The sequence below is a fragment of the Astyanax mexicanus genome, unplaced genomic scaffold (assembly GCF_023375975.1).
Source record: "Astyanax mexicanus isolate ESR-SI-001 unplaced genomic scaffold, AstMex3_surface scaffold_57, whole genome shotgun sequence".
Lineage (NCBI taxonomy): Eukaryota > Metazoa > Chordata > Actinopteri > Characiformes > Acestrorhamphidae > Astyanax > Astyanax mexicanus.
In genome coordinates this window covers 139,965-152,500 of record NW_026040067.1, presented here as the reverse complement: position 1 = coordinate 152,500, position 12,536 = coordinate 139,965, and the positions used below count along the sequence as shown (strand labels likewise).

Genomic DNA, 12,536 nt, shown 5'->3' with positions numbered 1-12,536 from the left:
CTGCTGACACTGTAGACTGACTGTCAGGCTGAGAGACTGCAGGTCATGCAGCCCGTAGGCAGTAGAAGAAGCACGAAGTGCCACCCATTAATCCACCAGGAGCTTTAAACACGCGGATGAGCTCGCGTTCAGGCTCACGTTCAGGCTCGCGTTTACGCTCGGGTTCAGGCAGACAATCTAAACTCTAGTATGCAGAACTATATTATTATTGTTATTAATTTTCCATTCTTTTAAATAGCAGGATACTTTGATTTTTATTTCTCTGCCCGGACCCGACCCGGCCCGAGTAAAGTAATGGAAAATCTCGGGTCGAGTCCAGGCTCCAGGAATATATTTTTAATACTATTTTTATTTTATATAAAGCTATCGCCTGATAATCACCATATACCTAAGTAACAAAGTATTATTGTTAACGAAAACAAACGAAATAACGAAAACTGAAAGTGAAAGTTCTCCTTAACTGAAACTAATAAAAACGGTAATTAAAAGAAAAAACTAAAACAAACTGAAATTACAGATTGAATACCCTCATTTTCGTGTTTGTTAATTTATTTATAAGCGCTGTTTCCACTACAGCATTTTAACAGCGGGTGGTGTTGTGCCGTTTCTGCTCGCGAAGAGGAGCCGGTGTTCTGCGTGGGTCAGAATTCGGCAGCGCGCTGCAGCACACAGCGCCTCGCGGCCCACGGAATTGCTTGTATTTACAGCGCTCGAGCTAGCCACGAAATAATGACAGAAAACCCTGAGGAAACTGGGTTAGAATATGAGCATGAAGGAGATTAAAAAAACTTGTTTTGTAAAGAACCAGGAGATGAGAAATATTTGAGAAGCAGCTGTAACTTTACCTGTGAGTAACTCATACACCAGAACACCCCACGCTGCAGCAAACTAATAAATCTGATCATTTCGGTGGTAATTTCGCTGAAAATTAGTGAAACCTGTAGAGTTTATTGAGTTTCTGCTGTATGATCTCCTCAGTGAGAATCCCCAACCCATAACCAATCAGTGAGCTACAACTGCTTACCCCTCCCACTGCTCTTTCATTGTGGATGCGCAGAATGTCTTAAATATCCCGTTTTTCAAAGTACAGATTTGGCACCTCACGTGGTTAATATACCGTCACTATTTTACAATACCGTCACCATATTTAAATACCGTGGTATACCGAAATACTGTCATACCACCCAACCCTAATTTATCCTGATTCTGTCTCCATGACCAGGAACAGCTAAACTGTTCAACATCTTCTAGTGTATTACCTAAACATTGGTTCTTTTAACCACCGGAAAGATGAGCCAAAACAAAGTACTTGACATTTAGTACAGATAGCTATGGCATAATACAAAAATGTGGCCGTGTAAACAAAAATAAAACAGAATGACAGAATGAAGGTTACATGCTGCTCCACTGTTGTACCTGGTGACTACAAGTCCCACAATCAGTGGCTCAAAAAGGGGGTATGCAGCGTATGCGAATGGAAAATCTCTTGACGTGAATCACGGAGCCAGTTCAAGGATAAAGTTCCGCCTTTCAGGAGAAACAGCCAATCAGCTTGCTGGTTTTTCGAAGCGCAGTGGGCGCCGATAGTATGTTTGCATACACCTCAAAAAGTATGTAGTTGCACCCATGTCCAAAATGCAATGTATTTCACAACTTTAGCACCTAACTTTCCCAACACTCTGCTTGCCCGTGAAGCAAAGCACACACACAGCAAAGTTTCCTCCGTTAGAGCACAACAGTCAATATTGACAGAGAAAAAATAAACATGTTCATTTATCTCACAATAAGTTGATGAAATAATTATCAATTCATACCTACCTGAGTGTCTCCAGTTTGCAGTGTGGATCCTCTAGTCTGGCAGAAAGCAGCTTCACTCCTGACTTTCCTGGGTGGTTGTAGGTCAGATCCAGCTCTTTCAGGTGGGAGGGGTTTAAAATCAGAGCTGAAGCCAGAGAAGAACAACCTTTCTCTGTGATCATACAACCAGATAATCTGCAGACAGAGCAAAAAACATGTGAGTGAGAGAAAATAGAAAGAAGGAAAGAGCAACAATGTGGCAGACTAAGGAAGATAATGCACTTTAAGATTCAATAAACGCTTTCTTCACATTACCTTCAGCTAAAATATTTTTTGCTTGTGCATCACAATTTTCTCATCACAATTTTGTCTCAAATGTTCATTAAAGTTGGACATTCTTAAGATGACTACAGACCGATGAGAGTTTGTATTTGTCCTCCACAAGACACTTTTTCTTGTGTGATTTGTTATAATATAATGTACATAATATAATATAAACACCTGAATTTCACAATTAGACCTGTATAATCTCAAAACAAAAATCACAGAAACACTTACCTGAGAATCTGCAGTTTACAATGTGAACTCTTTAGTCCAGAAGAGAGCAGCTCCACTCCTGAATCTTGTAGGTCATTGTTACTGAAGTCTATCTCTTTCAGGGAGGAGTTTTCCAGGTTTAAAATTGTTCCCAGATTTTCACACGTCTTTACTCCAAGATTGCATGAAGCTAGTCTAAAAACAAGAATAAACAACAGATTTTACAATAAACTCTAAGAAGGATATTTGAATGGATAGACATATAATGGAAAACAGAATTAAACTGTAAAATATATTGTCTTCTAAAGTACTGGTGTTTCTTTATACTGAAATAAGTTAAAATGGACAAAGAAAAAGTTTAAAAAAGCAGAGGAAGAGCAAGGGGGCTTTTCAGGGTATGTGAATTTACTGAACCTATAATTTTTCTTTCTGCCCCTTAAAACTTAAATATTCATTATATTTATATATTATTAACTTTAGGTATCTGTTAGAGCAAACAAACAGTAATGATGCTTTAGAGTAGAGCTTGGAAATATGCTTCGTGGTTTTGCATTGTTACTAACCCTAAATTACTAGCTCTTACCTTTTTTGGAAGTGCTGGACTAAGATGTAGGAATGGATGCATATTTAAAAAGGAAATAAGTTTGAGCAGACAAATATTTCTCTCTTTATAAGACTGTTCACATGTTGAGATCACATTATTATATTCTTCAGGTAAATGTTTTTTCCATTTGTGTGACTTCATAAACCTTGACTCACTTCTTCATATTTTTAAGAGAACAAAAATAAAATGATTAAATGTGTTTATTGGTGTAAATTTGTAAATCAGCCTCCAGAAAAGTGAAATGCGAGCATGTTTACATTGCATACATTAAACTAGAACAGTGTGTAAAATCAATCAGTGCTTTCTGTAAGATACCATAAAATATGTAGAGTGCTATTGTTCTTATTGGATGTGCTGTGCTTTTCCACAGATTTCCCCATTCAAATCATAGTTTGAGTCAGTACGTGCTTATTGTTTGTTTAAAGGCCCTATTTTAGCATCAAATGCACACCATGCAGCTTCATTTTGGGCATGTCAGTGTGTCTTTGCTATCATAACGAAGGGAAAAGTACACATTGTAAAATTACGCTTAATTGTATAGTCTGTTATCAGGCAAAGAGGACAGAGTCTTAATTATTTTACTCAAAAGATTAAGGTGGTTTTGATTCTTTTTAACTTAGAATACTTAATGTACTGAATAAATGTTGGCAGATGAATGCTTGTATTGCACAGCTCAAACCACTCCTTCATGTTCAGCTTAAACAATATCTATAGAGATAAACAGGAGATTAATTCCGGTAGAAGAGAAAACCTATTGAACTAATTCCTCACAGTAACAGCAACAGTGTGTACTGTACTGGGATGTACAGTAAGATATTAAGTATTTAAATATGCAAATTTTGATGTTACAAATAAATGCTGATAAATGTTCATCACGTTGTATTGTTCAACATTTCTCTAAAGCATACTGAGATGTGATTCTTTTAGTCAAATAACCCAGCACTATTTTAGTGTGTATCTGCAGAGGATGTGCATTCATTTTAACCAAAAACACATAACACATAAGTTGCCTAAACTATTAAACTATTTTCTTAAGGCTGTCTCTGATCAGTCTAAGACAAATTATCTCATTTATAAATCATCTGTACTGTTTAGAAAAATGTGAGGGTTTAATTATTATTACACACACACAGAATAATTAATGTGTAACATACTAATGTGTAACAATGTAAATAATGTGAATCTACCTGTGAATCAATGAAAAGTGCTAAAAATCAGCAGTTCATAAAAAACCTGAATGAAGACCTGAATGAAAATACTTACAGAGCTCTTCTGAATATTTTGACTACTGGCAGCAGCTTCAAAAGACACTCCTCTGATGGGTGATATTTACTGAGGTCAAACTCATCCAGCTCTACTTCTGAGTTCACCAACACAAAAGCCAAAGCTGACCACTGACCAGGAGAGAGATTGGCCTGATGAAGACGGTCAGCACCTCCACTCAGGTATTTCTGAACTTCCTGCACTAGAGAATGATCATTCATTTCATTCAAACAGTGGAACAGATTAATAGATTTCTCTGAAGAGGAGCTCTCCTCAATCTTCTTCTTGATGTATTTGACTGTTTCCTTGTTGCTGTGAGAGATCCTTTCTGATGGGGTCAGTAAGTCCCGTAATAGAGTCTGATTAGACTCCAGTGAGAGACCCAGAAGGAAACGAAGGAACAGGTCCAGGTGTCCGCTCTCACTCTGTAAGGCTCGGTCTACAGCACTGCTGAGGAAGCCAGTCATCGTTGACCTGCTGAAAAGCTTGAAAGCTTTACTGGTTTGTTGTTCAGTGGATTGTTCTTTTGGAATTTTTCTGTTGAGAAACGCATATAAAGCAGCGAGGAATTCCTGAACGCTCAGATGTATGAAGCTGAAGACCTTCCCCAGGTGCAGCTCATGTTCCTCCCTGAAGATCTGGGTACACACTCCTGAGTACACTGATACTTCTTTAATATCGATGCCACTCTCTCTTATATCTTCCTCATAGAAGATCAGGTTTCCTTTCTCCAGCTGCTGAAACGCCAGTTTCCCCAAAGCCAGAATACTTTCTCTAGTCTGCTGAGGATCAGGGTCACTTTTCCCACTGTACTTCTGGCTCTTGTGTTTGATCTGAAATATCAGGAAGTGTGTGAACATCTGCGTCAGGGTTTTGGGAATTTCTCCACTCTCAGCTTCACTCAGCATTCTCTCTAGAACAGTGGCTGTAATCCAGCAGAAGACGGGTATGTGGCACATGATGTAGAGGCTTCTTGAAGACCTGATGTGTGTGAAGACTTTGTTGGCCAGGTCCTGATCTCTGATCCTCTTACTGAAGTACTCCTGTTTCTGAGGGTCACTGAAACCCCGCACTTCTGTTACCTGATTAACACAATCAGGAGGGATCTGACTGACCGCTGCTGGTCGAGAGGTGATCCAGAGGAGAGCAGAGGGAAGCAGATTCCCCTTGATGAGATTCGTCAGCAGAACATCCACTGAGGTTTGCTCTTCTAAATCCACCAATTTCTCATTGTTCTGGAAATCCAGAGGCAGTCGACACTCATCCAGACCATCAAAGATGAAGATGATCTTGTAGCTCTTATAATGTCTTGGTTTTAATTCTTGTGTTTCTGTGAAGAAGCTCTGAAGAAGATTCAACAGACTGAGCTTCTTCTCCTTCATCAGATTCAGCTCTCTAAAAGGAAGTGGAAATATAAAGAGAACATCCTGATTTACTTCTCCTTCAGCCCAGTCCAGGATGAACTTCTGCACAGAGACTGTTTTTCCAATTCCAGCAACTCCTTTAGTCAGTACAGTTCTGATGGGCTGGTTCTGTTCTGGTAAGGGTTTAAATATATCATTGCATTTGATTGGTCTTTCCTGCGTTGGCCTTTTCCTGGATGCAGCTTCAATCTGCTTAACCTCATGTTCCTGATTGACATCTCCACCCCCACCTTCTGTGATGTAGAGCTCTGTGTAGATCTCATTCAGAAGTGCTGAGTTTCCATAGCCTGAGATTCCTTCATTAATTTTCTGATATTTATCCCTCAGTTTGGATTTGAGCTTTCGTTGACATGCTGGGGTTAATTCTGATAACAGAGGAAGATCTGTAATCAGCTGTGATCATGCATCAGACCCCAATGTAGAACAACACCATGACATAATACTTTAAAATAAAGACTGTAGTATGGTTTATTTGTAGCAGCTGTAGTTGATTTAGAGATATTCAATATGTCCATACAAAATCAGTAAGTGTTAAGTTTAAGGATTACAGTTGACGCTGTGATACATTATTTTACAATTACAGAATCCAATTAAGTATTGTTTTTCCCTTTGGGACTTCACTGAAAAATAAATTAGCACTTTAAGTTGGTACCCATGGTCATGACCCAGAACTCTTACTGCTCTGTAGTGTGTTAGCGAGGTCTGTCTGCTTCATGTTCCTCAGGATGTGCAGTGTGATCATCCGCACCCCCTCCCTCTGATCATCCTGCACCTCTCTCTCAGAGCATGCTGGGTAATCTGGACTCAGGAGTTCCTTTAATGTGTTCAGCTCGTTCTTCACTAGAGATATAAACTTCTGCTGCAGCTCCTGATTAAAAACAAACATCAGAGAATCACTAAAGCTGTTACAGAACAGAAGAGATAATGACACTGATCTGAGGAGGAAAGGAGTTATGGATGCTCTGGTGTGTAAAATAATTTAAACATCATGTAACTGAGCAGCATCATATAGCATCAATATTGACATTATTACAGTTATACAGAAACTACAGGTGAATAAAGTATGGTTATGTGAAATTAAGTGAAATTAAAACTAAATGTAAAAGAAATCAGGGAGATCTCCATCAAATATTTGGTTTAGAACTAACCTTGAATATGTGGTCCAGTTTCTCCCTGTAATTTTTTATTTTCTTCTTACTGTGAATAACAAAAAAATCCACACTGTAATCCACCATAATAAATTATCTGATCGAAAAAAAAATTGTTTCAATAAAATATGCTGCAATTACTAATAAAATCCACCAGGCAGTCAGACTCCTCAACACACAGAGACAGAGCTGAACCCCACCCCACCCACCACTCACCCAACACACTTACACAAAACTGAACTGAACCCCCCCAACACCACCCTTTAAACACACAAAGACTGAACTTCACCCACACACACACTCAGCACACAGAGACTGAAATGTCTTTATTACTGTCAGCAATATTTGCTGCTACACGCAGTTACTCTCTACCTCAGTAACTGCTGTGATTATATATGTTCTATATGTTACAGTATGTTACACAACTCTGCACCGTATCCTCACTATACACTTTACTATACACATTATTATACCGTATCGGTACTGCACTGTCCTGTCTTTTAAATTGTCTCGTCTTTTGTATTTATTGTATTTATTGTTATTTAGTGTTATAGTTTTATGTCGTCACTCTTGCACTTTATGTTGTCTATTGCTTGTTGTTTCATGTTTTTTTGCAATTATGTCACCCGTTATCTGAAGTTTTGAGGCACGTGTAAAAACAGTTGTTTGAACCACTGTGTCAATGCTTAATTTGTTCTACAATTAATAATAATTACATAAAATTAAATGATAAACAGTGCCAATTAGCAATAATATAAATGTAATTAGAAAGGAGACAACTAGAGCGTTTGAAGTGCAGTGAAACAGTACTAACATATCACGCTACTGTCTCTATATGTAGATTAGGGGTGTGTGATACATATTGTCTATGATAATATATTAATTACTGTGTTAATGATGTGCAAGCTGATGTGATCGAGAATGCTAATCACTGGGGAAAAACAACAATGAAAATTCCTTTACTCCACATGTTCACTGCAAACATTGAGAATGACCATGCAGTGAGCTAGCATAGGTTATCCATGCGATCACACTGGCAGATGACAAGTCTATGATGTTATCAGTGAGTGTGCTCTTGGTTACTTGCACTGTTTATCAGTGTGGCCAGTTAGCACAGACGCTAAACCAGCAAGCGACCCATCAAGCCATCTACTTTCATTCACGCTTCTTTTTCCTCCAAACTGATGACACATTGGCACTGTGCTGAAGTGTCTTTCTCTCATACTCATACTCACACACACAAACAGACACAAACAACTGATGGCACGTTTCTTCTTTCCAGGTTGTTGAAGGTGGAATATGGAGCTACACTAGTGTTTTTTCCTCAGCTAAAGCTCTCAGTTAAAATCAATTTCTCAGCACATTAAAATATTCTCATTTATATTGACATATAAAATAAAGCAAAAAATGATCTAGTCTGCAAGACATAACACACTGCACAATAACTGTTGTCCCCTTCCCAGGTGAACAACCAGCACCAGGGAACAGCATTTTTATTGGATTGATACCCCTGATATGAACATAATTTAATGTAGCAAATCTAATACTCATCCTTTTATTTACATTACAATACCCATTATTAAGAACTCTGGTTTACAACCATGTGCACTGTTTTATATTTGAACTGGTGTGTTCAATGTTTGTTTGTTTCAAGGAATTTAATACAAATAAAATATATTGTTTCCATAAACATATTTAGTAATGTAACGCCAGACAGGTAGGATAGACGCACGCCGAGTAAAAGGTAAAGACAGGTTTATTTACAGAGTTGTAAACAGAATAACACAGCCAGAGAACAGGTTGAACAACGCTCACACTGGAAGCAGGAATCGTAGCACAGGAGACAGTCCGATAATACAACAAATCCGATGAGGGCAAATACAAAAGGCAAAATCCGTAATACAGGCAAAAAGGTCATAACAAAAGGGCAGACAGAAAAGGGTTTGGAATAACGCTCAGTACGCAACATGAGTCGGCAATACCTCGCGAAGAACATATGCTAACAGAACCCTATATATACAAAACATGGAATTACTATGAACCGGAACTTCTTAGAATACAGGTGACTCTGAACGGGGGAGCATAACGCGATTGGGTGAGAGTGAGCGGCTGACGGTGACGTCATCGCCAGTGGGATTTTGGGAAATAGAGTTCGGGTGTGTGAGAGGAGATCCTAGAGACGTGACAAGTAAGTAATTATTATCTTTTAAGACGCACAGGCTAGTAAAATATACTACTTACAATATAATAATTTTATATACAGATTTTTTAATAATGCAAAATATAGTTTATTTTTATATTGCTGACAAAATTACAGAAATTATCGAGATATCTTTTTTTATGAGTATCGCACACCCCAAATATATAGATATATGTGTAATTCTCCAACCTGTAGCTGATATTGTCTTTGAATTGTTCTGGTCAGTCAGCCTAATCTAAATCTTGCCTCTCCATCACACCCAGCTGTGTACACTGATCATTACATACAGAGAAATTCACACTGACCTCCTGTGTGTGTTTGTGTGTTATATTCATTAAAAAGTAACTTGTACAAAAAATCTGTAAAAAAAAAAGGCTTGGATGTTTTACTTACTGTGGGTCGGAAGTCATATCTTCACTGCTGAAATTAAGAGGGAAGCTCATGGACCGGTCACTCTTCATAGACACACAGCTGGGCTCTGGATTAGCTCCTCTCTGGGTTTCAGTTCTGTTTACATTAAACACTATATTCATTAAAAAGTAACTTATACAAAAAATCTGTAAAAAAGGCTTTGATGTTTTACTTACTGTGGGTCGGAGGTCATATCTTCACTGCTGAAATTAAGAGGGAAGCTCATGGACCGGTCACTCTTCATAGAAACACAGCTGGGTTCTGGAGAAGCTCCTCTCTGGGTTTTAGTTCTGTTTACATTAAACACAGAGAAACTCCAGCATTTACACAGTGAAACTCCAACACACAGCACATCTTTAATAAAGATCAGGAACTGAAGAGATTCACTCTCAGAACAGAACAGTAGTTTAGTGCAGCCCCACTGGGGGCTGGAGATGCTGCTCTCTTCTCCCTGTAAACAGATCTTCATGATGATCCATGATGAGAGTAAATTATGAAGTAATGACTTCCTTTACTAAAACTCATTTACAGGTTCCAGACTAACTTCTTCATAACCGTCCTAGAAGCAACACAAAGCTTTCTGTCAGCTGCCCAAACTGAAAAACACTCGCCCAATAAATATACATATTTTAATTTCTTTAACAATACTGTGGCATATATTTGTGTTTGTTATAATGTCACAGTGTCATCACCTGATTAGGTTATCTTTACTAAAACTTTATTCCACAGCTTTAAATAACATACCCAAACACTGTCCTCTGATCTAAACAAATGCAGCACATCAGGATTTCCTCATTTCTGCTAGGAGTTCCTTCACAGATCATATAAACCATTTTCATAAATAATACAGCTACGCAAGATCAAATGAGTACATTCAAGCCAACACAAAAAATAATATATTCTGCAGATTACAGTTGAAGTTCTGCAGTAAAAGCAGTTTCAGAGATTAGCATATGCTAATGATGCTACAGGCTCAGCTGATATCAAATATATTTTTGTGTAAATTATTGTGATTAAGAAAAGGGTGGTCCTCATCACCTGTGAGAATGTGTTACATTACTGTTTATACTTACCGGTTATAATTACCTTTAAATCTGTACCGACTGTAATTGACAGGTGGAGCTTGCTCTGGGGCAAGCCAGAGAACCCTCCACTACCTCAGGTGAAAGGTAATTAGGTTAGGTATGTATATGTTAGAGAATGTGCCCTGTTTATTAATTAGCTAAGTAAACAGTAACTGTAAACAGTCACTATAGTAAATTGAATTTATTGTGTTGCTGCTGGGCTGTTTTATCTTTGTAGTCTGGCGATTTTTCCCCTGTTGAAAGGGAAAATGGTTTGTTCCAATAGGTTAGGGGGCGGGGCTAGACTATTAGGAAGGATGGGAAAGCATTACATTAACTGAACTAAAGATAACTGATGGAGAGAAATATTATTTTAACTACTTTTAGATTTTGGATGCCTGTGCAGGTGAGAGACTCTTAATTTGGTTGGGGTTCTTATTTGATTCTGGTAATAAACAAACATCTGTGCACATGTACAATAAAAATCAGTTATCCTACTGTGGTTTATGGGCTCCAGCTGGAATCCTAACTTTAAGTAAAATCTTGTCTTTCACTGCTGTAGTTGATAGAACTTTTCAAAGTACTGTTAAAGACCCAGCCAATCTGGACACCCCACTGGACACTAAAGAAACTGATCTGAGTTTCTATCCTGAAATAAACAGAAGCTTTTTACAAATCCATAAAACACTATGTTTAACTTTTAGTCACTGTAGGTTCAATATAAATCGCAGGATGTAATGCTGATAATGAAGGTTATAATATTAAGCATAGTCTAAAAATATTCCACTTTATTAAAAGCGATGGTTGAGGTTCTGTGAATCTGGGGCAGTGGGCGTTTCCTTAACAGCGCAGCAAAGAAGTGCTTATTTAAATTTCCTACATGCTAATGCTAATGTAAACCCAGACAGCGTGTGGTAAAATCTGAGATGGATTCTTACAATGGATCTGGTCCAGAGTCCACTTGCACTTCAGACAAATCCCATCCGGATTTTGAACACATTGTCACATGTGCAACAATATGGACCAGATCCACTTACCTCCATCTTTGACCAGACCAGCTCTGTTCTGGTTCTAGTATTATGTTTCTGAACCTTGCCAGCTGCAAACAGCCCAGCACCCACCCCTATACCACAGCATACCTAGCAACAACACAAAAACACTACAGCAACAACCTAATACTGTTACTGTCCAAGAAGGAAACATATTTACACTTTACACTAGAATATGGTATAATAATTATTAAAATTCACTATTAGATATCAACTGCAGATAGTTACTTAAAATACAGATTAGAAACACATTCTACTATAAGAATAACAAGCCGGATTGTTAAATACAGCACATGGTTCTGACTCTGGTTCAGGAGAAGCTCTGTTCTCAATATTTTAAAACTGTAAAACATGCAGATCACAGGTCCAGGATTAGAGCTGCGACCATTTAAATACAAAACTACTTTACAAATTAAACCCATCACTTAATTTACTCACTTTAGGAGAGGAGGTCCTCCTCCACTACTGGAGTTCTGAAGATCCATCAATTACTATTTTTCATTCACACACAGTGAACCCTGTCGACACCCCTGAAAACAGATCAGCTGTTAGAATAAAAGCTTTATTCTTAGAATAATAACATTATTGTCTGATCTGCATTAAAAAGTACCTGATGAGCAAACAAAACAGAGAATGTTACATAACAGTGCAATTTACCCTCATTAGAATTAATTCTACAGATTATAGAGACATTTACTGTTTTTATAATTATTACAATTAAATTATTACTAGTAATATTACTACATTGAACAACATATACACAACATATACACACCGTTCTATAATTGTTAATCATATTACTATTATGTTGCTGAATTAGAATAGAAACATAATTTAAGGATAATATAAAACAGCAGGAATTAAAACACTAACACTCTACGTGATCATGAGCTCCGTTGCACCCCCTGCTGGTTGAACAGCGCTACTACATATAAACACGCCTTTATAGCAGATCCGTGTTTTTATCTACCCAACAGATCAACGCCCACATTAAGCAGTAATGCGCTTTAAACAGCATAAACTACGTTGTAATTGTGAT

General features: G+C 37.8%; 1 protein-coding gene and 1 long non-coding RNA gene across 3 annotated transcripts in view; one reads left to right on the top strand and one right to left on the bottom strand.

The window, feature by feature from the left end:
* LOC111189365 (NLR family CARD domain-containing protein 3-like) overlaps positions 1 to 12,536 on the bottom strand; it is a 111,744-nt gene that overhangs the window by 73,278 nt on the left and 25,930 nt on the right. Inside the window, exon 1 of one of the 2 annotated variants that reach the window (XM_049474132.1) lies at positions 11,936 to 12,142. The exons of the other annotated variant lie outside the window; for it this stretch is intronic. Within the exon in view, the coding sequence (XP_049330089.1) occupies positions 11,936 to 11,982 (47 nt within the window). The 5' untranslated portion in view covers positions 11,983 to 12,142. Of the gene's footprint in view, positions 1 to 11,935; positions 12,143 to 12,536 lie in introns of those variants that run through there. 2 annotated transcript variants of the gene reach the window in all.
* Positions 1 to 12,536, top strand: part of LOC125798293 (uncharacterized) — a 95,172-nt gene that overhangs the window by 73,698 nt on the left and 8,938 nt on the right. The gene's annotated exons all lie outside the window — the stretch shown is intronic.